At 34.8% G+C, this 22,732-nt stretch overlaps 1 protein-coding gene and 1 pseudogene across 1 annotated transcript in view; one reads left to right on the plus strand and one right to left on the minus strand.

Annotated features, from left to right (window-relative positions):
• The window catches only part of LOC145266929 (ubiquitin carboxyl-terminal hydrolase 8-like), a 140,578-nt gene that overhangs the window by 43,663 nt on the left and 74,183 nt on the right, over positions 1-22,732 (minus strand). The window contains exons 10-13 of the mRNA XM_080122728.1: positions 16,232-16,334; positions 12,922-13,285; positions 6,514-6,675; positions 2,643-2,808 (exon numbers count right to left, since the gene is read on the minus strand). Coding sequence (XP_079978854.1) covers positions 2,643-2,808; positions 6,514-6,675; positions 12,922-13,285; positions 16,232-16,334 — 795 coding nt within the window. The remainder of the gene's footprint in view (positions 1-2,642; positions 2,809-6,513; positions 6,676-12,921; positions 13,286-16,231; positions 16,335-22,732) is intronic.
• On the plus strand, positions 13,726-13,840 carry LOC145267234 (5S ribosomal RNA; annotated as a pseudogene).

A 22,732-nucleotide genomic window follows, 5' to 3' on the forward strand; every position in this document is an offset into this window, starting at 1 on the left:
ACTTATCCATTAGCCATATACGAGGGCTGTGCAATAAGTAACGCCCCTGACCCACTTATAGTTGTCTGATCTAGCTGAAATTTTGCATGTGCAATGATTTATATCTCTACAGGTTATGTGGCAAATTACAGCTCTGAACTAATTGTGGTTTCTGTTTTACAGGTGTTTGAACTGAATCAGGTGTGAAATAGAGCCTGCTGAATGTCGAGCAGTGATCTGGTTTTTGTATTTGAAAGGACGCACACCACAGGAAACTTTTGATGAAATGAAAGAAACTTATGGTGATAATGCCCCATCATGACCTTGTAAAATGCTGGCATCATGAATTCAAACATGGCTGTGGAAATAGCTGCCAGACCTGGTCGTCCCCCTTCTGCCATTGATGAGGCATCTGTTCGTCAAGTTGAGGCTGCCATTTTGGAAGATCAGCGCATTACTATTTGCCAAATAGCCCAAGATGTCAAGATTAGTACAGGGTCTGTGGAAACTATCATTCATGACCATTTGCATATGCATAAGGTGTCTGCCAGATGGATTCTCAGGTTGCTTACACCATTCCAGAAGCGAGAACGCGTCGAGTGCTTGAGGATGACTTTGGAGATGTGCCAAGAAGATGAGTCAAAGTTTTTTAAAAGACTGATTACACAGGATGAAACCTGGGTCGATCACTATGATCCAGAAACCAAAGCCCAGTCAATGCAGTGGAAGCACTTGGACTCACCACCTCCAAAGAAGGCAAGGGTGCAACCCTCCGCTGGCAAGGTCATGCTCACAGTCTTCTGGGACCAGGATGGAGTAGTGATGACAGATTTCCTGACAAAGGGTACCACAATTACAGGAGTCTATTATGCTTCACTTTTGAGTTATGAAATCCTCCTACATCCTCCCTACTCTCCTGACCTTGCACCCTCTGACTTTCACCTCTTCCCAGCCATGAAGTTGTTTTTGAAAGGAAAGCATTTCCCAGATGATGCAGCCTTGATTTCTGAAGTTCCGTCGTGGTTGGAGGACCAACCTGGGGTATTCTACAAAAACAGTCTCCAGAACTGCATCAAACGATGGGAGAAATGCATAACTCTGGGTGGTTCCTATGTACAGAAAGACTAATAACTGTGCCAAGTATCGTTGCTCTACTGCTATGGGAAGTGGGTCAGGAGCATTACTTATTGCATACCCCCTCGTAAGCAGCAAGTATAGACCGCTCAATGAGAGCTATCTGGATGTCGTACAGAGACGACTCCCTACGGACTTACTAATCTTCTTGTATCACTTACCCTGTTCTGGATATAAATGTTCTTCGTATTCTCCCCAGTCGTCGTGTTTTCCTACTTTCCCAACTCCACTACATTTATTTAATTATTTATTTTTTTATTTGCAAACTGTTATCCTCATCTTTGTAATTGTTGTTTTCACCACATTTCGGCTAACTTATCCTCTGGCCTTCTTCAGGTGGTTAACCGCGACAGGATAGGAATGCTGAGTCTTTTAACTGTATCCTCAGTAATTTCTGCTTTCCATAGTTATTGCTGACCATAGTTATTAGCAAAGATATCCTGATATAAAACCTATCTAAGAACACTGCCAGGCACATAAAATATCTTTGTGTGAATTTCATAAAAATCAGCCCTGCCATTTTGGATTCTATAGGGAACGAATTCACAGACACACAAAGTTCCTTTTATATAATAGTAGAGATGGTGCAAGTAAAATCCGCCGGTGTATTATCCAGGTTCATCTCTCGCAATCTGTTTGCCAGAAGGAACTTATTGTAAAAGAGATGTTCCGAATGTCGATCCCATGAATAGTTCGGATAAGAATTCAGAATTATTAGAACCCTATTTAACTCTGGTTGCAACATGTATGCAAGAACTACAAGACTTCACCAACAAAGTAAAAGTTGCAAGTGAAACAGCAGGACTCTTCCTCAACGTCAGTAAAACGTAATGGACATAACAGAGGCAACAAATGATGAAAACCTGATTGTGGACAATTAAAATGTTGAAAATGTAAAAGATTTCAACAAGACGGTCCAAGAAGGTAAATGATCTAGATTTAAGTTGTCTGCCTCTTCATTTCCAAACTCAGAAAATTAATTTTAAAAAGCAATTACTTCTAGCTATGTCAAAAATGCTAGCGAAACAGCAGGACTCTTCCTTAATGTCAGCAAAACAAAGGCAATGAAAGTAACAAAGGCACCAAATGATGAAAACCTAATTGTGGATAATCAAAATGTTGAAAATGTCGAAGATTTCAGCTTCCTAGGTGTAGTTTTCATAAACAAAGTGGATGACACCAAAGAGTAAGACGACATAGTGCAATGGCAAGGACAGCAATGGTTGCACTAACCAATACCTGGAAAGATAAATCCATTTCACAATGCACAAAAAAAACGACTCCTGCGGCCTAACAAAAGATCTGCCTCTGGCAGAAGAGGACGTGAAAGACCAAAAACAATGTCAGACAACATGAAGGACATTGTGGACATTAGCATGGCTGAGTTGCTCAGAATAGCGCAGAACTGGAGTCAATGGTGACAATTCGTGAAGAGTGCCATGGCTGGTCAGTAATGACCATTCCGTCAAAGAGAGAGAGAGAGAGATTTAATTCACAATCATGCCGGTATGGCTCAAGGTCATTCTTACCGGGATATTGGTTTTGTGGAACGATCAACCTGAGGTTTTGGTTTCTCTTTTCCCTCGTTTTCCACGAGTTGGGCGATATTAGGTGAAGAATGGGACCGTTTCAATCCGCCGCCCGATGGCGAACTATCATCCTTTAACTTCATTTTATATACGGATTTCTGGGAAGCTGTAAAGAAGAAAAGAAAAATAAACAAATATGCATATCTAGAATAACATTTGCTTTAAAAACAAACAAAAATACAGCAAACTTTTTGTGATGGATGTATTCATCACAGAATGTACATGTTATATTCCAAAAATCATGTAAAGTGGTGATAGTTTTTATTTTTATTGAAGACTAGCCTGGGTGCCCTGCGTTGCCCAGGTGTTTGGAGGTGTGTGTTGAGCAAAATAAAAAGTGGTAGTAGGCAGGCAGGCAGGCTCGAATCCGTACTGCGAAGGAGGAAAAGAATGTAAAAAAAAAAAAGTGGCATCTTTGCTGTTGCATCCATCGCCAAACCGGAAGGCTAGTCAATCAAAAAGAGAGGATGACTTTCAAAAATATTGGCAAGAAAAGCAATCCCTCCCTGTAGAAAAGTGCCCAGTTTTTCGATATTTGTCATCTGAAGGGCCAAGCTTCAAGACGATACAATTCTCGTGAAAATCTGTCGCATCTGTCAAAAGTTTTCTGCAGATATAGAAATATACATACATACATTTAAACAGACAGTTGGGGTTTATATAATAGATAATCAAATTTTATGATTTGTAGCAATTAAATATTTTTAGCAATCACTAATGACCTCTTACTAAATCTCATTAGTCGAATCAAGTTATCTGCCCTAGATTTTTAATGCAACCCAAAAAATATGGTGCCTACCACTTGTTGAATCCAGCTAGTCATAAAACTTGATTTTTTTTAAATAAAAAAATAACCACTTGATCAATTTACATAATTTTTGGAATATGACATCTTTGTTCTGTAATTATGTGCATTATGAATATTTATCTGTATTTTCTTGTATTTTTAAACTAAGTCTTATCTAATATACAAAAGGCAAAATGGGCGCGCGCGTTTGTGTATATTCACGAAAGGCTTTCGCGTTGGTTAAATTCCAGAAGTTTTCACTTCCTAGATCGTAATATTTCAGATTCACAAACGGAAATCGTCTTTATCTTTTTTTTTTTTTTTTTTGATTGAGTTTTAAAAAAATTCCCTTGTTTTGTGAGTGTTTGTCTTTTTCGTATAAATAAAATAAAACTAATCGAAGCAAATGCATTCGCCTGGCTTTCCGGCCGGGCAGTATCTGTTCTGTAATTGGTCCTTGGTTAATGTAGGGGAAACCCTTCATACTGAGACAATTACTATTTATTTGGATACTGCCAGAGTGCCCCCCTTTTTTGGAAGAGCTGATCTTCCCCCACATTAAAAACAACCTTATGTCTAATTTGCTTTCATGGAGAAGCAAATAATAGAAAGCAGGAAGCTTAACTGGCCTCAGGCCAGGTTTTAAAACAACGTTCATTTCTGCACATGCGTGGTGACTCCTTTGATTCTTAACTTGATTAACAACTCATTGAATTCACTATCCTCTTTGGCCTAATGGTTAGTGAGGAAGACGAATTACTCTACATTTTCGAGTTCGATCCTACATCTCTCTATCTTTTTTTGTTTCACGTTCTTTTCCTCCTTCGCTGTTCAGGTTCGAGCCTGCCTGCCTATTACCACTTATTTTTTATAAAATTAAAAAAATAAAAAAGGTCTAATTAAACAGTTCGTTGTTTTTGTTTTACGGCATATCAACCCTTTTTGGGTTATTTAATGCCGAATCCAGTGATTTTAAAGAAATATTTTTGAATAGAATTTTTTTTTTTCAAGTCGGTGTCGATTTAACCCATAATTGGGACCCTAATGGGTACTACCACTCCAGATCAGAGTGGACCTGGGAGCAATGGCAATTAATAGGTGACTCCACACTCCCCAAAGCCTGCAAGCTTGAGCCTCATCATCAAATACAGTTCAAGGTCAGATCCAGGATCTCAAATTAAACAGAAGTTCTTTGTTGTCTTTAATAACGTTTGTTTAAATGAAAGAATGGTGCCTAAATACACATCATTCATAACTAATGGTATTCAATTCTATATTAGCTCTATTTAGTAATTGATCGCCACCCATCAAATGTGCTGCTTCTTTGAGTCGTCTTACTTTTCACCATTTTTCTATGATTTTTATTTCATCACATAAGAGTAGATGGTTTTTCTTTTCCCTCCATATGTGGTCAGCCATACTTGACTTTTCAATCTCTCCTTTAACCTTTTAGTGTTATAATTTTACCTTTAATGGGCAACATGTCTCACCTTTGTTTAGTTTTCCACATTTACATGGAATCTCGGACACAAAGTTAATGTGGATAACACCAAAATACAATTGCAAATTACTTAGGAATTCTACCTGTTCATGGTTTACAGAATGAGAGCATGGAATAAATGAAGCGTTCTGTTCAAAATTCCAAACAGATTCCAAAATTGGACAAAGATTCCAGAGTTCGACAAGATGCACCTGAAGGTTATATAAACCAAAGCGTTGTGAAAATAACACTCAAAATGAGAACTGTGGTTCAAAGAATCCAAATAATATGAAAAATCTGCTTTTTCTGGATTAAATGAGCTAATCTGCAAATGACATTGATCTTTACATTAATGCGGATAAGACAAAGTTTATGACTTTCAATGCGGAGAGAAAGATCAAAGTTCTAGATGAAACAACACTGAAAGAAGTCACCGAGTTTACGTATCTGGGCAGCAACATAGGTTCCATGGCGAGAGATATTGAAATTCACATCTCAAAAGCATGGGTTGCATTGGATAAATGCAGTCAGTATGGACTTCAAGACTAACTGACAAACTGAAAAAGCCGTTCTTCAAAGCAGTGGTGGAGTTTGTCTTTGTTTACAGTGCTACAACCTGGACACTCACCAAAAGATTGGAAAGAAAGCTAGACGACAAGTACAGTAGTATGCTACGAACAGTGTTAAATATATCTTGGCAAGATCATCCCATAAAGCAGCAACTTTATGGCAACCTACCTGCCATATCTACTACCATAAGGGAGTAAAGTCTACGATTTATTAGTCACTGCCAGAGGAGCAAGCAAGAGCTGGTGAGAAATGTATTGCGCTCAACAGCACGAGCGCACGAGCATAGGACGATCTAGATCCACATACATCCAGCATATTTCACATGATACCAACTGTGATCCTGAAGATCTGAGGCAGCTGATGGAAGACAGAGAAATCTGGAGAGAGAGAAAGAGAGTCACATTGGTCAGAGCAAGGAGCCCGATCAGATAGATAGATAGATCATCGATCCATCCAGCGCAGCCGTAGCTGAGATTGAACTCACTACACAAGTTTGTAGTGTAATTCAAACCTTGTCGGTAGCTGAATACTTGATGCTTCACCAGGGCTATCATTGGTATTTTTTATTGTGACGCCATCATTAGATGGGCTGCCTACCATGGCTTAAGAGAGTCCCTTCTACCCTTGAGAGAAGGATAGACCGTGACAGTTTCTCAACCTAGTATTTTACCTCGCGGTACATACAGCGCCTTGCCTTCCCAAATGGTCACCCATCTGGTACTGGCCAGGCTCAACGTTGCTTAACTTTGGTGATCTGGCGAGAACCGGTGTGTCAACGTGATTGTGCAGCATAAATATAGATAGATCTAGGTTTTAAAAAAAAAAAAAAAGCTAAATTTTGTTAAAAGCAGAAAATTCTCATCATCTCCGATCAGATTACATTGTACCAGTAACGTCCATCAATTGAGCCAGTATATGAAAATCAGATAAACATATTTGGTTTTGCAGAGAATAGTCCAAAATTATGTCGTTACCTGGTGTGCCAAGAACAGGAACGGGTAACTGTGGAGGGTTCCATGAAGTGGTGCTGGTTATGTGATTGATGTAGAAATACCGATTTGTCTTCGGATCAAGACGTTTCTCCCAACCAGTAGGCAGTGTGGGTGACGGAATTAATTTTGGTTTATTCACAGAATCTAGGAAGAAATAAGAAAAGAATATATATTTTTACACATTCATTATCTATATGATACTTCTCTTTGTCTGTCTGTTCCACTTTTTTTTAAGTAACTACTGGCTTATCTGGCTGAAATTTTATATGGACCTTTGTAATAAGGTGCAGCTAATTAAGTATTGTGGTATCCAAATAATGAATTAACTATTCTGTACTTTCTCAAATGGATTGTTAACTAATCTGTAGTTCTGACTAATAATTTACAGGGTTAAAGTTGATACACTGGTGTCAAAGCTTGCTACTCTAAAATCAGAATAAATTTGGTCACTGAAAATCAGGTTTTTTTTCTTCAAACCAGTTAGCAATATGGGTGGGCATAATTAATCTGGTAAGAAATGAAAAGAAAAAAATTTATTTATTAATATTTATACTTGCACTCACCCTACATATACAGAGTTGTGCTCATAATATAAGGTGTGATACTATCGACTAATTCTTTGATAAATCTGTATAAAGAGAGAAGTGTGTGTGTGTGTGTGTACAGAGAAAAAAAAAATAGGCTAAGAGAAGAGAAGGGTTAGGGTTAAAAATAGGCTGAGAAGAGAAGGGTAGAGGGGGAAAAAACGGAAATAAAGAAATAGTACTTTTAATAGAAGCTATGTTCCACTTTTCCCCAGGAAATGTTGTATAGCCATGCTAGTATATTTATATATATATATATATATATATATATGTTCATCAACGTTTCGTCTTTATTTTGAGACTTTCATCTTTATTTCGAAACGTTGATGAACACATAATACGGTAATTTTATTTTCTCTCTCTCTCTCTCTCTATATATATATACATATTGTGTGTGTATGTGTGTGAAATGGCACTAACCCTATTTAGGTTTAACCGGCTTCCTCCATAGGAGGAAGTTCCATCGGAGTATGAAATTCACAAGTGACCCCAGTCACATATATATCTCCGTTGGGAGAAATGACGACATTAGGTTTTTGCAACTCTTGAAGGGAGGTGGCGACGTCCACCTACATACAGCGCCTGGAATTCCAAAATTGGTCACCCATTTTAGTAATAACTGAGCTCAACATTGTTTAACTTTGGTGATCTGACGGGATCCAGTGTGTCAACGTGATTATGCCGTATACATATTGATTCCAATATGAAAAGATTCAAAATCTTTGAAGCATTGTACATACAAATAAATAACGTTCATTACGAAGCTAGTCAACAAGATCTTAAAGTGCCAGGTTTGTAATTAACTATATATAAAACATTAACTATATATAAAGTGCCAGGTTTGTAATTAACCATATATAAAAAAAATATATTAACTATATATAAAGTGCCAGGTTTGTAATTAACTATATATAAAAAATATATTTATATAAAAAATGCCAGGTTTGTAATTAACTATATATAAAGTGCCAGGTTCGTTATTAACTATATATAAAAAAAAAAAAGAAGCCATTTTAAATATTGCAAAGATGCTTGTTAAGGTATAGTTGACAGAGCGATTTTTTTTAAATGTCGCTTTAAGCAAAAACAATAATGCATTTTTACCTTGATGAATCCTCACAAGGATGAAATGCTAAAAATTCTATGTCATTTAATTGCCATATACATATTTTCAAAACCTACTATATATTTTTTTTTTCAAAACTTACTATATATACTTTTTTTTTTCCAAACTTACTATATTTTTTTTTCCAAAACTTACTATATATATTTTTTTTTTTCAAAACTTACTATATATATTTTTTTTTCAAAACTTACTATACATATTTTTTTTTTCAAAACTTATTATACATATATATATTTTTTTTTTTTCAAAACTTACTATATATATATATTTTTTTTTTCAAAACTTACTATATATATATATTTTTTTTTTCAAAACTTACTATATATATATATATATTCTTTTTTTTTTTTTTTTTTTAAATTATTATATATATATATATTTTTTTTTTTCAAAACTTACTTTTTCTTTTTAACTTACTAAATATATAAGAATTTCCCGAATGGCAGTAATTATCATTTCCTCTTTTTTTTTTTTTTTTTTTTTTAAATTCATGTTCACCCCTTACAAAGCATATCACCACTTGGACATAAGGGGCTACTATTTGGGACCATGTCTAGGAAAGATTAACAAGATATTTGTTTATGTTACATTCAAACTTATGCATATCAGTACAGCCAGGGAAGCAGGCAGCAGGAAGGGAATTCCAAAGTCTAGCTGTTCAAGGGAGCAAATTAGCAGAATAGAAAGCTTTCTGGCATTTAGGGACATCAACAGTGAAGGGGGTGAGATTTTATTGCTAAACGGGTTTGTCAGGGATATGTACGTCGAGGGGGTAGAAGTGAAACAAGTTCATCAGAACACATTCCATTAAAATATTTGTAAAACTAGGCACAGTGATGCAACATTGCAGCGATGGGACAGGGGCTGGAGCTTAGTTGATAAAGTGGGACCGATTTTTTATTATTTTATTTTTTTTTTTTTTTACATAGGCATCACCACTTATCAAGGCCAAGAGGCCACTCGAGGATAAGGGTTAAAGAGTGTACAGTAGAAATTGGACAATATAGTAATCAATTCGGTAAATTTGTTAACTTATATGAAACAGTTCATCAAAAACTTGTTTACATTAGACTTGATAACAACCATATTTTAGTCAGCTGGAAAGCAGGAAAACGGAAGATAATTCCACAGGCGTGCAGTTCTAAGAAAGAAGCTTTGTTCATGGAATCTACGTTTAGGTTTAGGCACAGATAAAGAGTGAGGGAAATTAGTGATAGTGTTTTTTGCTAGACAGTTTCATGTGATTAGATTGACAACTCTTTTTTGGACCCTATTAAATTTAATTTTTATTTAATACCTATTCGGTAGATGCACCAGTCCACTAATGTATCCGTAGGTTTAAAAATATTTATTTTTAAATATTATCATTATAAAGCCCTTTTAAGAAAAGGGCTAACTCTCTCTAGAGAATTAATAAGCGAGCTATCTTAGTGTAATGCAATATTCCAATATCTGTCATTAAATGCTATCTTACTCTTTACCGTTTATGCCCGCCAATAAATCAAAAACGTTATTTCCTTACTTCTCATCTTAAATCCTGGTAGCCTAAAGGCTAAATGCCAACGTAACAAGTCTACATTATCTTTGTGATTGGGTTCAAATCCTCCGATTGGCAGTAATTATCATTTCCTACACTAATGACAACGTAATTTTGAAACATGTCTGTAAATTTCAAAATAATTAGTAATATATTTTTTTAAATTGGTGATTGTCCAGAATCCACGTCCCGCCATGCCAAAAAACAAAAATTCTTCATAATATACGTATCTGTAACAGTATAGAAAAATCATATTCCAAAAGTCACGTAAATTGATTAAGTAGTTTTATTTTTATAAAAAAAAACTCACTTTTAAACAATTTAAAGCAATTAATGGAAATCATAGGTATTACAAGCTGATCTCGTAAGTTTGAGTTATTGTTGAGTTATCTCCCTGTTTCTTCACGATGACAATGTGAGACTGTCTCTCCTTACTTACTCATAAAATTTGATTTTCTTAGTTAAAAATAAAACTGCTAGATCAATTAACACAAATTTGGAATATGACATTTTTTTCCTCCATCATGGGTACATACAGATTTTTTTTCTTCAAATAACAGGAATTCTGGAGAAAACCCAAAACATTATCCTCCTTTTTCTCTCATATATATATATATATATATATATATATATATATATACATACATACACACACCTCTCATATATATATATATATATATATATATATATTAAAACTTCCGCTCCACCATCTAGCATGCTTTGAATCGATCTGTTTCGTCTACTATTTGAAAAGGGAATTTTTTTCTGAAAGTAATAATGGATATTGTCGCAGATATAACAAGTAAGACATTTTTACCTAATACAACTGAATAAATATATATATATATATATATATATATATATATATATATAGACATATATATATATGCACTTGTTGATTTGTAAATCGCCACTTGTTCTCATCTTCTCTTACCAACAACGACTATATTTCATACCTCGCATTGTGATAGCCTTCTAAATCTCTACTACATACCTAGCCCATATAATGCTTCAAGCAATCTACATATCAATCCTATATATATTAGTATATTTAGGCAGCATTTTTTCTTTTATGCACATTTTATTAAATAGCACAGACAACGCTTGCTTTTCTTGTAATCCTCCTTTTCTCTCCGTTGTTTTCCGAATTCTACATCATGACCAACTTAGCAACCAAAGTTTTTAATATAATATCAAAACCATCCATCTACGTCAGGTACGTAGACAATATACTCTTATTAACGAAAAACTTAGACGAATTAATAAACATTAAAACCGCTCTTAAAAATAATTCCATACTAAATTTCACACATGAAACAAATATAAACAATAGTATCACCTTCCTCGATATAGAAATAAAAGTCGACACCGATAAATTTATTACTCACCCATACAAAAAACTACCAGTAAGAAATAATGTCTTCTTAATTATAAAAGCGAATGCCCTGATAGATACAAAATAGCCGTCGTAAAAACATCTCATCTACAGAACTAAACGTAATTCCTCCACAAACGAAATAGTCTATAAATCATTTTCGAACGTAAAACAAACTTTAATTAATAACGGCTTCTCAAACTACATAGTTGATCAGCAGATTAGACACTTTTTAACTACCATTAATAATAATAATAATGATAGCAGCAATAATAACATTAACATATATTATTGTAACCAGATGGGAATTACAAATTAGACGAAAAAATAATAAAAGATATTGTACACAAACATGTCGTAACCACGGAAAAAAACTCTAAAATAAGATTTATTATTCATTACAATAAATTTAAAACTAGCCAATTACTAATAAATAATAACCCTACATCCGATGACAGTATGCTGAAAACTAGAAATGCTGTGCACGTCTTTAAATGTCCCATAGGAGAATGTGTCTCCAAAAATAATTTGTACATTGGCATGACTCGAACCAGCATCTCCCGTCGTTTAACATGTCACCTGTCTTCCCCGAATAGTTCAATCTATCAGCACCTCAGAGCACACCACACCCCTAAAACTGAATTTAGAGATATATTAATAAATAACACGGCCATTTTAACTGTCTCATATTGTGAGGTGCACCTCCCAATCTTTGAGGCATTGTTGATCCACATTAATAAACCAACGATTAACCAGACTCAAAATGAAACGGAGGACACGCTTAAGTGCTTTTGAGTATTTTAGTGATTTTAATCGTCTTTTCATTTCATCTCGCTATTTTCATTTTTCAATTTCATTTTTTTTTTTTTATTACTCGCCTGAGGATGACCAGTGGAGGTTGAAAACGTTCGCGACTATGGGAAATTTCTTTTTTCACTCGAAAAAAAAAGAAAATGGTCCGACAAAAAGAAAAGGAGGATTATTGAAAAATAAGCAAGAGTTGTCTGTGCTATTTAATGAAATGTGCATATATATATATATATATATATATACACACACACACATATATAAATACACTATATATATATCCCATATACACATAAATACATTTTATTACAGCATGAAGGATTATATATATATATATATATATATATATATATATATATATATACACACACACACACACACACATATAAATACACTATATATATATCTCATATACACATAAATACATTTTATTACAGCATGAAGGATTATATATATATATATATATATAAGGATTAGTACTTATTTATTATGTTGGCCACTTCTATATTATACAAACAAAAAACCGATAAGATAGAAAAATAATTATTAATGAAAAACAGAAATTTGTAAAAAGAAAGCAGAAATCAATACATTACACTTTCTAAAAAAGAAATAAGTTTATAAGGGAGATAATTAAATTCTGCTGTTTGCATCATGTGACAAATGTAATTAAAAATGACGGACAAAATTTATTCCGCCATATGAATTTTATCGAAAACAATTTTTCATCAATAATTATTTTTCTATCATATCATTTTCCACAATTTTTGGATATGTTACTATTTGCAACCTGATAATTACATAGGTATCATTTGCTTCACTTGAAATTCAATATTTTTTTCATTTGAATAATATAAAAGCACCTTATTTTGAATCCTCCACCAATGAAAACAGAAATCAATACAACAAAGATGGTTACCTTGATAGAGAATATCTCCCCTTCCTCTTCCCTCTGACTTACCATTAATCCGACGCAGCTTCTCTTCAGCTTCTTTTTTAGCCTGCGCAGCTTTTGCCTCCCGTTCAAGGGCTTGCTTATCGGCTAATTCCTCTTGATCCTGCCGTTGCTCTTTGGCTTTCAACAGGGCCTGCTGGGCAATCGTCGACTCCACCGCCGCAGCAGCAACCTCCTCTTCCGCTTTCAACTTCTCGAGGTTCACCAAACGTTCTCGGTCGGATTTGGCCTTCTCAAGACGAAGCCTCTCCTCGCGTAACTTAAGTTCTGCCGTGTGATCCTCTTTGGGTTTTACCACAGCCACAGGCTTCTTGAGAGATGCAAGTTTGTCCCCGGAGGAAACACCACCCATGTTTGTATTGGGTTCATGCTGAAACACAGTTTAAATTTTAATATTGTCGTGGGAGAACATTCTCCTCATAAAAATATTAAGATATTACAATTACTTATGATAATAACAAAAATTGGATAATTATTACTATTAAAAAAATTACATTAAAATTAGAATATAAAAATGTTCGTTTCAAGAATTTCTGGAGAGTTTGAAATATAGAATATAAACATGTTCTTTTTTGAGAGCTTCTGGAATGTTCCAAGTTGTGGTGTTTCATTTTAAGCATTTCTGGAACTAATCCTAACCAGATGTAACCGCTCAGTAAATCAAAATAGGAAATAGAGCTTATAATAATCAAAACTCCGTGGATTAATGACAATCTACTTAATTTGTGTTTCCGTCTTTAAAATTAAATGTTTTTAACTCTTCTTAAAGTGCTTTTAACATGTTTTATTAAATCTTTGTTCTTTATATATATATATAATAATCACGTTGATACACCGGTTCTCGTCAGATCACCGAAGTTAAGCAACGTTGAGCCTGGCTAATACCAGATGGGTGACCATTTGGGAATTCTAGGCGCTGTATGTGCTCTCCGCTTATCTCGGCATTGTTTCCAGTCATCTTGTACCTCAACTTGCCATTGGTATGCAACAATGTCGACTCAGGAGAGGCGTGGGTAGAGGTTGCGCAACTCTTGCCACACAAATTTCACGCGCAGGCACCCTTACAGTGGGTATCCATAGTCTGTCAAGACTGAAGGAAGCCTTCATATATATATATATATATATATATATATATATATAAAGTGGAAAGTCAAGTTATAGTAGAATTAAATTTACAACATTTCATTCAAAACTATGAATACAAAATAAAGGTCTTCTCCCAAGAGAAAAAAGTTTACAAAAGATAAGTATAGATAAGTATCTATATTTACTCTAGGACTCCTCAGGCTTATGCACATAAGCCTGAGGAGTCCTAGAGTGGATGAAATGCGGAATATTCAGTGTAGCTTAATCGGCATATATATTGCAGCCCTAAGGGTTGGTTAGTTGGTTGTTTTACGGCATATCAACCCTTTCCGGGTTATTTAATGCCAAATCCAAAGATTTAAGAAAACTTTTTCAATAGAATATATTTGTTGTTTTCAAGTCAGTTTCTATTTAACCCATAGTTGGAACCCTAACAGGTACTAAAATGGACCTGGGAGCAATGGTAATTAAAGGGTGGCTCCACATTTCCCAAAGCACACAAACTGGGGCCTCATTACTGGATATAGTTTAAGGTCATATCCAGGACCAGCAGCCCTAAGGGAGACAGAAAAGGACTACTTTCCTATCAGGGAATAAGAAACAAAATGGAGGCAAAAATCTAGGATGAGAGAAGAAATATTATAGGTTATGGAGTATGCTCAAACCAAACATGCTCAACAAAAACAGAAAACTTCCACTTCTGTCCAGATAAGACAAATATTCCAGCAAAATAAAGTAACCTTTTTTCGTGCATTTAATTTGACTTTAGTTGAAGTTCTCGAAAAATCAAGGGGGGCCCCTTCCTAGGGGCTAACACTTTATACATCATTATTTGAATATTCGATTAAAATTCTCCTTCACTGAGATTTTTTTTTTTTTTTTTTTTTATACAGTGGTCACCACTTATCAAGGCCCGGAAGCCACTCAGGGAAAAGGGTTATTGCAAGTACATTACGTTAGTGTGGAGATTTGATGAAGTGTTTACTTAAGGGGGCGGTTCATTAAGAATTTGTTAACGTTGGACTTGAAGACATCCAAGTTGTAGTCAGATTCTTATGGATGGCTCTGCTCTCGATGAGAAATCGACTTTAAAACTTCTTGGTCTTTCTTTCTCTCCAAATCTTTTTTGGAATATGTATATTATAGATCCATTGCTCTTTCTGTTTCTTGTAAAATCGGTTCTATCTATCGCTCTAAACACCTATTCACTATCAGTACAAATTTACTATAAGACCATATATGGAGTACTCTTGCCATATTTGGGCTGGTGAATCTGTGTCCCTTTTGAAGGTTCTTAATAAAATGCAGAAACATAGCTGTATTTTGATTGGCCCCACACTTTCTCTTTCACAGACACTATGTTGCTAGTCTCCATCTTTTCTAAAAACACTCTTATCGTGTGTGTGCTTGAGAATCGTATGATCTTTTCCCTGCTCCTTTTGTTCTACTGTCAAAGCTGTATTCATCAGTCAGTTGATCAATCCATTTCCTTGTCTTTTCCAAGCCTGTTGTCAACCTTCAAAAACCTAAGACTATCCACAAACTGCCCCCCGCCCTGCAAAGCTCATTGTTGACACTCCTAAAATTAACTAAAATATATTGACTGATCCTTTATTTGGTCCTTTGTGCCCATCTTTGTCACACATTCACCAATAAACCCAGTTCAGCTTTCTTTTACCTTGATGAATAACTTCCTGTCCAGTGTTCTCCTGATAAACTTACTTCCTCTTCTTTTGTTATATTTCTTTTTTTCTTTCTTCCCTGCTTCCTAAAATTTTTTTTTTTTTTTTTTTTGGGGGGGGGGGGGGGGAGATAGTATCACAGTATTATGGCATTTTTTCTCCAGATGTGTTTGATTTATTGATTTATTCCCTGCTTCCTTTGTTTCAGCTTGTTTGACTTGTTGATCTAGTGGTCTTCATGAATTTACTGTTTTGATACTTCATTGTAATACAGATTCCTGTTTCAGTCGCTTCTTTCCACGAATTATCAGTTTGTGGTACTTTCTTCCTGCTGATCGTTTTCCTCCTACCTACAGCCCTGGCCTTTTCGAGACTAAGGTCAATATGCTTCTCCTGTCTTTGCAATAATTATCTTTCGTTCTTGTTGGCTCGATACATTAAGTTGCTTCACACTTTGTCTCAAGCGATTTCCATTAAAAAAAAACAAAAAACAATAAATACCATTGACAAATGCCAGTGACAAAGAAACAAAGATAATGATATGTTACCTTCGGCGATACGTTAACCACTTCATTTAGGTGTCCATTGTCTTCTGCTGCAACCTGTGAAGTATTCCGCACTTCTTTTTCTTTTAAAATATGTAATCTTTCACTGAAAATAGAATAACATTCATGAGTTTAGATTTTGCCATTATTTATATTTTTTTTTTTTTTTTTTCATATTGCTTAGTTTTCTAGAGAAACATCTAAACTATGTGTATATAGATATTTGGTTTGGGTGGTTTGTGGCATATCAACCCTTTTAGGGTTAAGGCCAAATCCACGGAATAGCTATAGAGAAAAGGGAGAATGAGATAGAGAAAATGATAGAGAGGGCAACAAGGCAAGAGAGACAGAGAGAGACAGACAGCAAAAAAGAGACAGAGAGAGGGGCAGCAAAAGAGAGAGAGAGAGAGAGACAGCAAAAGAGAGAGAGAGAGAGAGACAGCAAAAGAGAGAGAGAGAGAGAGAGAGACAGCAAAAGAGAGAGAGAGAGAGAGACAGCAAAAGAGAGAGAGAGAGAGACAGACAGACAGACAGCAAGAGAGAGAGAGAAACAGACAGACAGCAAAAGAGAGAGAGAGAGAGACAGACAGAGAGAGGGGTAGCAAAAGAGAGAGAGAGACGGCGAAAGAGAGACAGAGGAGAATGAGATAGAGAAAATGAGAGTGATAGAGCAACAATGCAAGAGAGAGAGAGAGAGGGATAGAAAAATAGAAACAGAGAGAGGAAGATGAAACGTAGAGAGAAGGATAACAACTGAAGGATAATCAAAATAAGAGAAATTCAAAAAATTGTTTTTGAAATAATCGTTCAAAGATTGTAAACACTTTTTCTTTTTTTTTTTTTAAACTATTTAAAATTTTCTCTAAGTTTCTTTTAGATAAGCGAGAGCAAAAAGTTGGATGAGAAATTCTGATGAAATTTCGCTGAGACACAAACAAACATTAGCTTAGCAATACACATGAAAAAATTTAAATGGCTTAAAATATTTCAATATTGGTATACATAGAAAGAGCTTGATAAGCTAAGAAAGAATCTTTTTAAATTAGGAAATAAATATAGAAAAGATATAAACATGTATATATTTTTTACGTTGATTTTTATCCATTACACACACACATACATATATATATATACATATACTAGCAGGCCACCCGGCATTCCCTGGTCATAAAATATGCTTAAATACAATTTTTTTTTTCCTGTATTGTGAAATTAAAAGATATATATATATATATATTATATATATGATGATTGCAACGTCTTGTCAGACGAGTGCCACTCCCTCAGACATTTAAAATCCATGAGCCCAAATGCCTGAGGGAGTATCTATACAAAGATTATGTTACAGAGTCTTAGCTTTGTATGACAGCTAAGTCTCTCTCTCGGTTCAAAATGTTGAGATCCAGCAACAAGCAAGAGCAAGATAGCCAGCAACAAATTAAAATGCAGACCAGCTTAATGCGGGTACTGGTCTCCCGCTTTATGGTTTTTTAAATCAGAGATTTGCTTCTCCTAGAAAGATTGCCTTCACCACGGCTTACGGGAGCCCTCTCCACCCCAATACACATATACACACACACAAATATACACGGTGCGAGTTGGCCGTTGACCCAGAAAAAGAGTTCATTCGCCCTTTGGAAGGTCTTGTTTTTAATCCTCCAGGGAGACTAGCCGCCCTCCTCACCAAACAAGTCTGGTGGGGGAACCAGTTTAGTCGCTGGTGACCCGACCATGAGGCAGGTAGTACTGGGTTACATGGTACCAGTAGCATATGACATGACCTGACACAAAATATATATATATATATATATATACACACACACACACACACACACACACTAGCAGGCTGCCCAGCATTGCCCGGTTATAAAATATGCTTAAATATGATATTTTGATTAATAAAGATTTTGTATTCATTACATTGAACCTAATATATAGTAATGATTTAAAAAGTTAACTAAAGATGATCATTCCATAAGAAAACCGAAAAAACTAAATAGGGAATTAATTTATATGAATGTTTAAAAGAATATGCAAATTACCTAGATTTTTTGCAGATGAATAACAAAGTTGTATTTTTTTTTTATTTTTTTTTTTTTTAAATAAATAGAAAAAGTGTTTTTAATATGAATATCAATACACACACAAAAAAAATAATAGGAATATATATATATATATATATATATACACACACACAAGTTATGTATGTTTATATATTTGTATGCATAGGATACACTCCTAAACTAATTAACCTAATCATTAAAAATTTTGGAACACAATCGCTAGGTGAGAGAGACCAAAATGTAGACTAGTTTTAATTTAATGAAATGTGGACAAAAAGAAAGTGACAATCCTTCATAAAAATTCAGACACTTTCAATTTTTGTTAAGTTTAAACAAAAATATTTGCCTCCATGCCAGCAGTTTAGACATGGAGTCAAGTGTGGTTTGAGCACACTAAGATAAGCACACTCTGGTCTACAAAAAATGTCAAAGCATTTCTGTCTGCATTCCCTAGTAGGAACGTCTCAGGCGATTAGCAATAAACTCCAAGAGAAGGTTAAGCCTGGGAGGGTAAACCTCCTAGGACTAAATAGAACAATGTTTCCTTTTACTTGCCTCCCCCACAGGGCAGAGTTAGACACAAGGTCAGTTTTTAATGTGGAGAAAATCCAGCTCCCCAAAAAGGGGCACTCTGGATAGGAACAAAAATAAAAATTATTCCTAAATTTCAATTATTTTAAAAGAGTTTTAGGGGGCCCATAATATAGGTACAACGTTCCATTTGAAAATTTTTAATATTTCAGATTTGCATTAAACTTTATCTTCATTACACATCAATCTTTTAACTTCAATTTCTTCTTAAGACCCCTTAAGATTTAAGTCTTAAATTTTAGAAATTTTCTATAATGATAATGATGTAAAACTTTCTAGTTTTTTTCCTCAAAAAGCAAGACTTTGGAATTCCCTTCCTGCTACTTGCTTACCTGACTGTACCGATATGCAGAAGTTTAAATGCAACATAAACCAACATCTTGTTAATCTATCTTAGGCATGGTCCCAAATAGCAGCCCCTTACGTTCAATGGATTATACTTGTTCCCTCCTGATGTACATATCCCCGACAAACCCACTCAGCAACAAAACCACGCCTCTTTTACTCTAATAGTGTCTTCCCTTGAACAGCTAGACTTTAGAATTCCCTTCCTGCTACCTGCTTCCTGACTGTATTGATATGCAGAAGTTTAAATGTAATGTAAACCAACATCTTGATAATATATCCTATGCATGGTCATAAATAGTAGCCCCTTACATCCAAGTGGCGATATGCTTTGTTAAGAGTGAACATGAGTAAAAAAAAAATTTGAATAAAGATTCATAACACAAGATTTAGCGTGGTGCCACATCATCTCCTTTCAGCAGGCTCCTCTTATGAGATGCCTTCACTGGGATGGTTACACCTTCCATTGTCAATGAGGCGATCTTGTCAGAGAAGCTATCGATCTGGTTCATCCTCGGGACTTGAAGAAGCAATACGCCGTCCAACTTAAAACATGACTCAGAACGGTTAAACAAGATACTGAACCGATTCTGAGTCTGACAATCTACAGTGTTCGCCGTTGGAATCGTGATTGGCTATCGATAGTGACAGTGTTGGTGATGGATCACCGGGCTTGGTTAGCTTGCGTGCGAGATGTGGTGAATTCCTTGGGAGGAGCCGGTTTAACCAAATGGGGTAAATGCCACCTCAAGACTAAGTTTAATAGCATTAAATCTTGATTTAAATTTTGGTAAGGTGATATTAAAGTGATCATGGATATATATATATATATATATATATATATATATATATATATATGTGTGTGTGTGTGTGTGTGTGTGTATTACAGAAGATCCCCCCAAAAAAAACATTAGTACCATTGGTTTCAAATTCAAACAAAAGGGACCAATATCTGGTTGCTTATGTCAGACTCCTTCAGCCTCTGTTTATATGTCTCCATGGAAATGGCATCTCGCCCGCTGTGTGACTTTCTCCAACACTTTAATCCGCGACCTTATTTTAATTTTTGCAAACGTTTTTAATTTAGTACTTGATTTCAACCAGCAAATTTTGCTGAAAAATGCATTGTGGTGATCACGTAAGAAACTAAATATTATTTCTGTTTTGTTTGGATTTAAAACCGACAGTACCGATGTTGTGCTGAGATCTTTTAACACATATGAATAAAGATTACGTCATTATTTTTTTTTTAATTTCCTTAATAATCAATCAAGCACTTTGCTGGGGTTCTCTCCCACTAACCTATATATATATATATAATATAAAACTCTGTGTGTGTGTGTGTGTGTGTGTGTGTGTGTGTGTGTGTGTGGTCACGAATAGGCTCCTATATGGTTGACTATTTTAAAAAACTGATTACATATAATGATAGAAGATGTATCGAGACACAGGAATGGGTATGTTTTATCCTGCAGAACGATGGTTCATAAAAATTGTGGGGTCTGCGTTCGCACCTGGTCCACAAAGTATGGAAATAAAAAATTTAAAAATTAAAAAAAACGATTACAAGTGTTTTTGATATAGATGTACATAATAATACTTTGATAAGTATGTTTTAACTTAAATAAGGATGGTATAATAAGATTGTGGGGGCTGCGTTCGCGCCTGGCCTCCATAGAATGGAAATAGGAACGAACTTTAAGAAAGACTTTTCATATCTATTTGCGTAAGTATACTTTGATAATTATGTTTTAGTTTGAAGAAATATGGTATAATAAAATTATGGGGTGTTCGTTCGCGCCTAACCTCCATAGAATGGAAATATGTAACAAAGTTTAACAAGGTTTTTTAATATAAATCCACAGAATATTGTGGTAAGTGTTTCAGTGTGAACAGGTATGGTATAATAAATTATAGGGTTTATCTATTTTATTTTTACTTTCATCATATTTTGCTTTGGTTTGGATACCCCCGAATGCAAAGCTATTTCTTTACAACCCTTCCTTTTCATAACCTTTCATACTTTAATAAATCAGAGTCCATTTTCTGTAGGCTGTTTTTGAACCCAGTCAACAACAGGTACTTTTGCTAGTATATATATATTAGATAAATAAAGTAATAGTATTATATAAATAATCTCTTTGTAAAATGAAAACATTATACAGTAGGGGATGCGTTTTCTCTCCCCTGGAATCTCTTTCCCGCAGAAGAGACGTCGCGATCCTATCGCTGCTTTATCATTATTTTCATGGCAGGTGCTCGTCTGAGCTCCAATCTAAGGTCTCCCCTGGCCTGAGTTTCACGAAAAACACTCGTCTATCTGGAACCACTATCAATAATTTCCCCCACTCTTTATCTGTGCCTAAACCTAAACGTAAATTCCATGAACAAAGTTTCTTTCTTAGAACTGCACGCCTGTGGAACTCTCTTCTGTTTTTCTGTTTTCTACCTGACTACAATATGGTGGCCTTCAAGTCCAACGTGAACAAATTCTGTATAAGCCATCCCCTTAATTAATCTAATTTATCAAATTTCCACTACTATCGATGACTGACATGTTCCCCTTGACAACTGTACACTCATTAACCCTTATTCTCAAATGGCCCTCCGGACTTGATAAATGGTGACTCCTTTGTAATAAAAAAAAAAATAAAAAACAAAAAGAATCCCGGGATACGGTATTAAAAATTAGTAACAAAATACAGTACAGTATATAATACACATGTATATAATCAAATAACATTATAAATAACACCGTAACCAGGGGCAAATAGAATAACCAGGAGCTGGAAAAACATCGTATTCCATATTGTAACATGAAAAAACTTTATCCTAGGGCCACTGTATCCCGGTATTCTACTGTTAATTCAAACATTGACTAAAGCCTAACTAACTTTACAATATAGTCAAAGATGCCTGCTGGAACAAACACATGACGCTGAGTCTTTCATGAATTTTCTTTTTGTCAACATTATATTGTCATGCATTTTTTTCTTACTAACCAAAGAATTTCTATTTTTTCTGAGGAGTATATGCAAACAAGAGTCGGTATTGACATAATGATAACTGTTTATTTCTGCATAACGAAATGGATTTGTAAAAAATATACTGAAATTCTCACATGCTGAAAGTGGAAAGTGTCATTTTGCATTTTTGATGTTTGGATCTTGGAATGTAACTATACTGTTATTCTTATATATATATATATATATATATATATATATATGTGTGTGTGTGTATAAATTTGATTGTTTTGTTTTACAGCATATCAAACCTTTTCCTAATTTCATAAAGTAGTTTTTTTTACAGCGGAAAAACACGTTTTTATGAGAGCGCGTTGAAGGAAGCCATCTTGGATTTAAAAAAAAAATTTGTTTGAATTTTAGAAATGCGAAAGGGAGATAACTCCAGTTAAAGCGCTGACAACCCTTCCCATACTAGCGTTTCTTCCTAAAAATCGAACATTTTGCTCAGTATCATAACAAATTGTTTTTTCTCTGTAAAA

This window comes from Euprymna scolopes, chromosome 42 (genome assembly GCF_053919585.1).
Source record: "Euprymna scolopes isolate OS-2025 chromosome 42, ASM5391958v1, whole genome shotgun sequence".
Taxonomy (NCBI): domain Eukaryota; kingdom Metazoa; phylum Mollusca; class Cephalopoda; order Sepiida; family Sepiolidae; genus Euprymna; species Euprymna scolopes.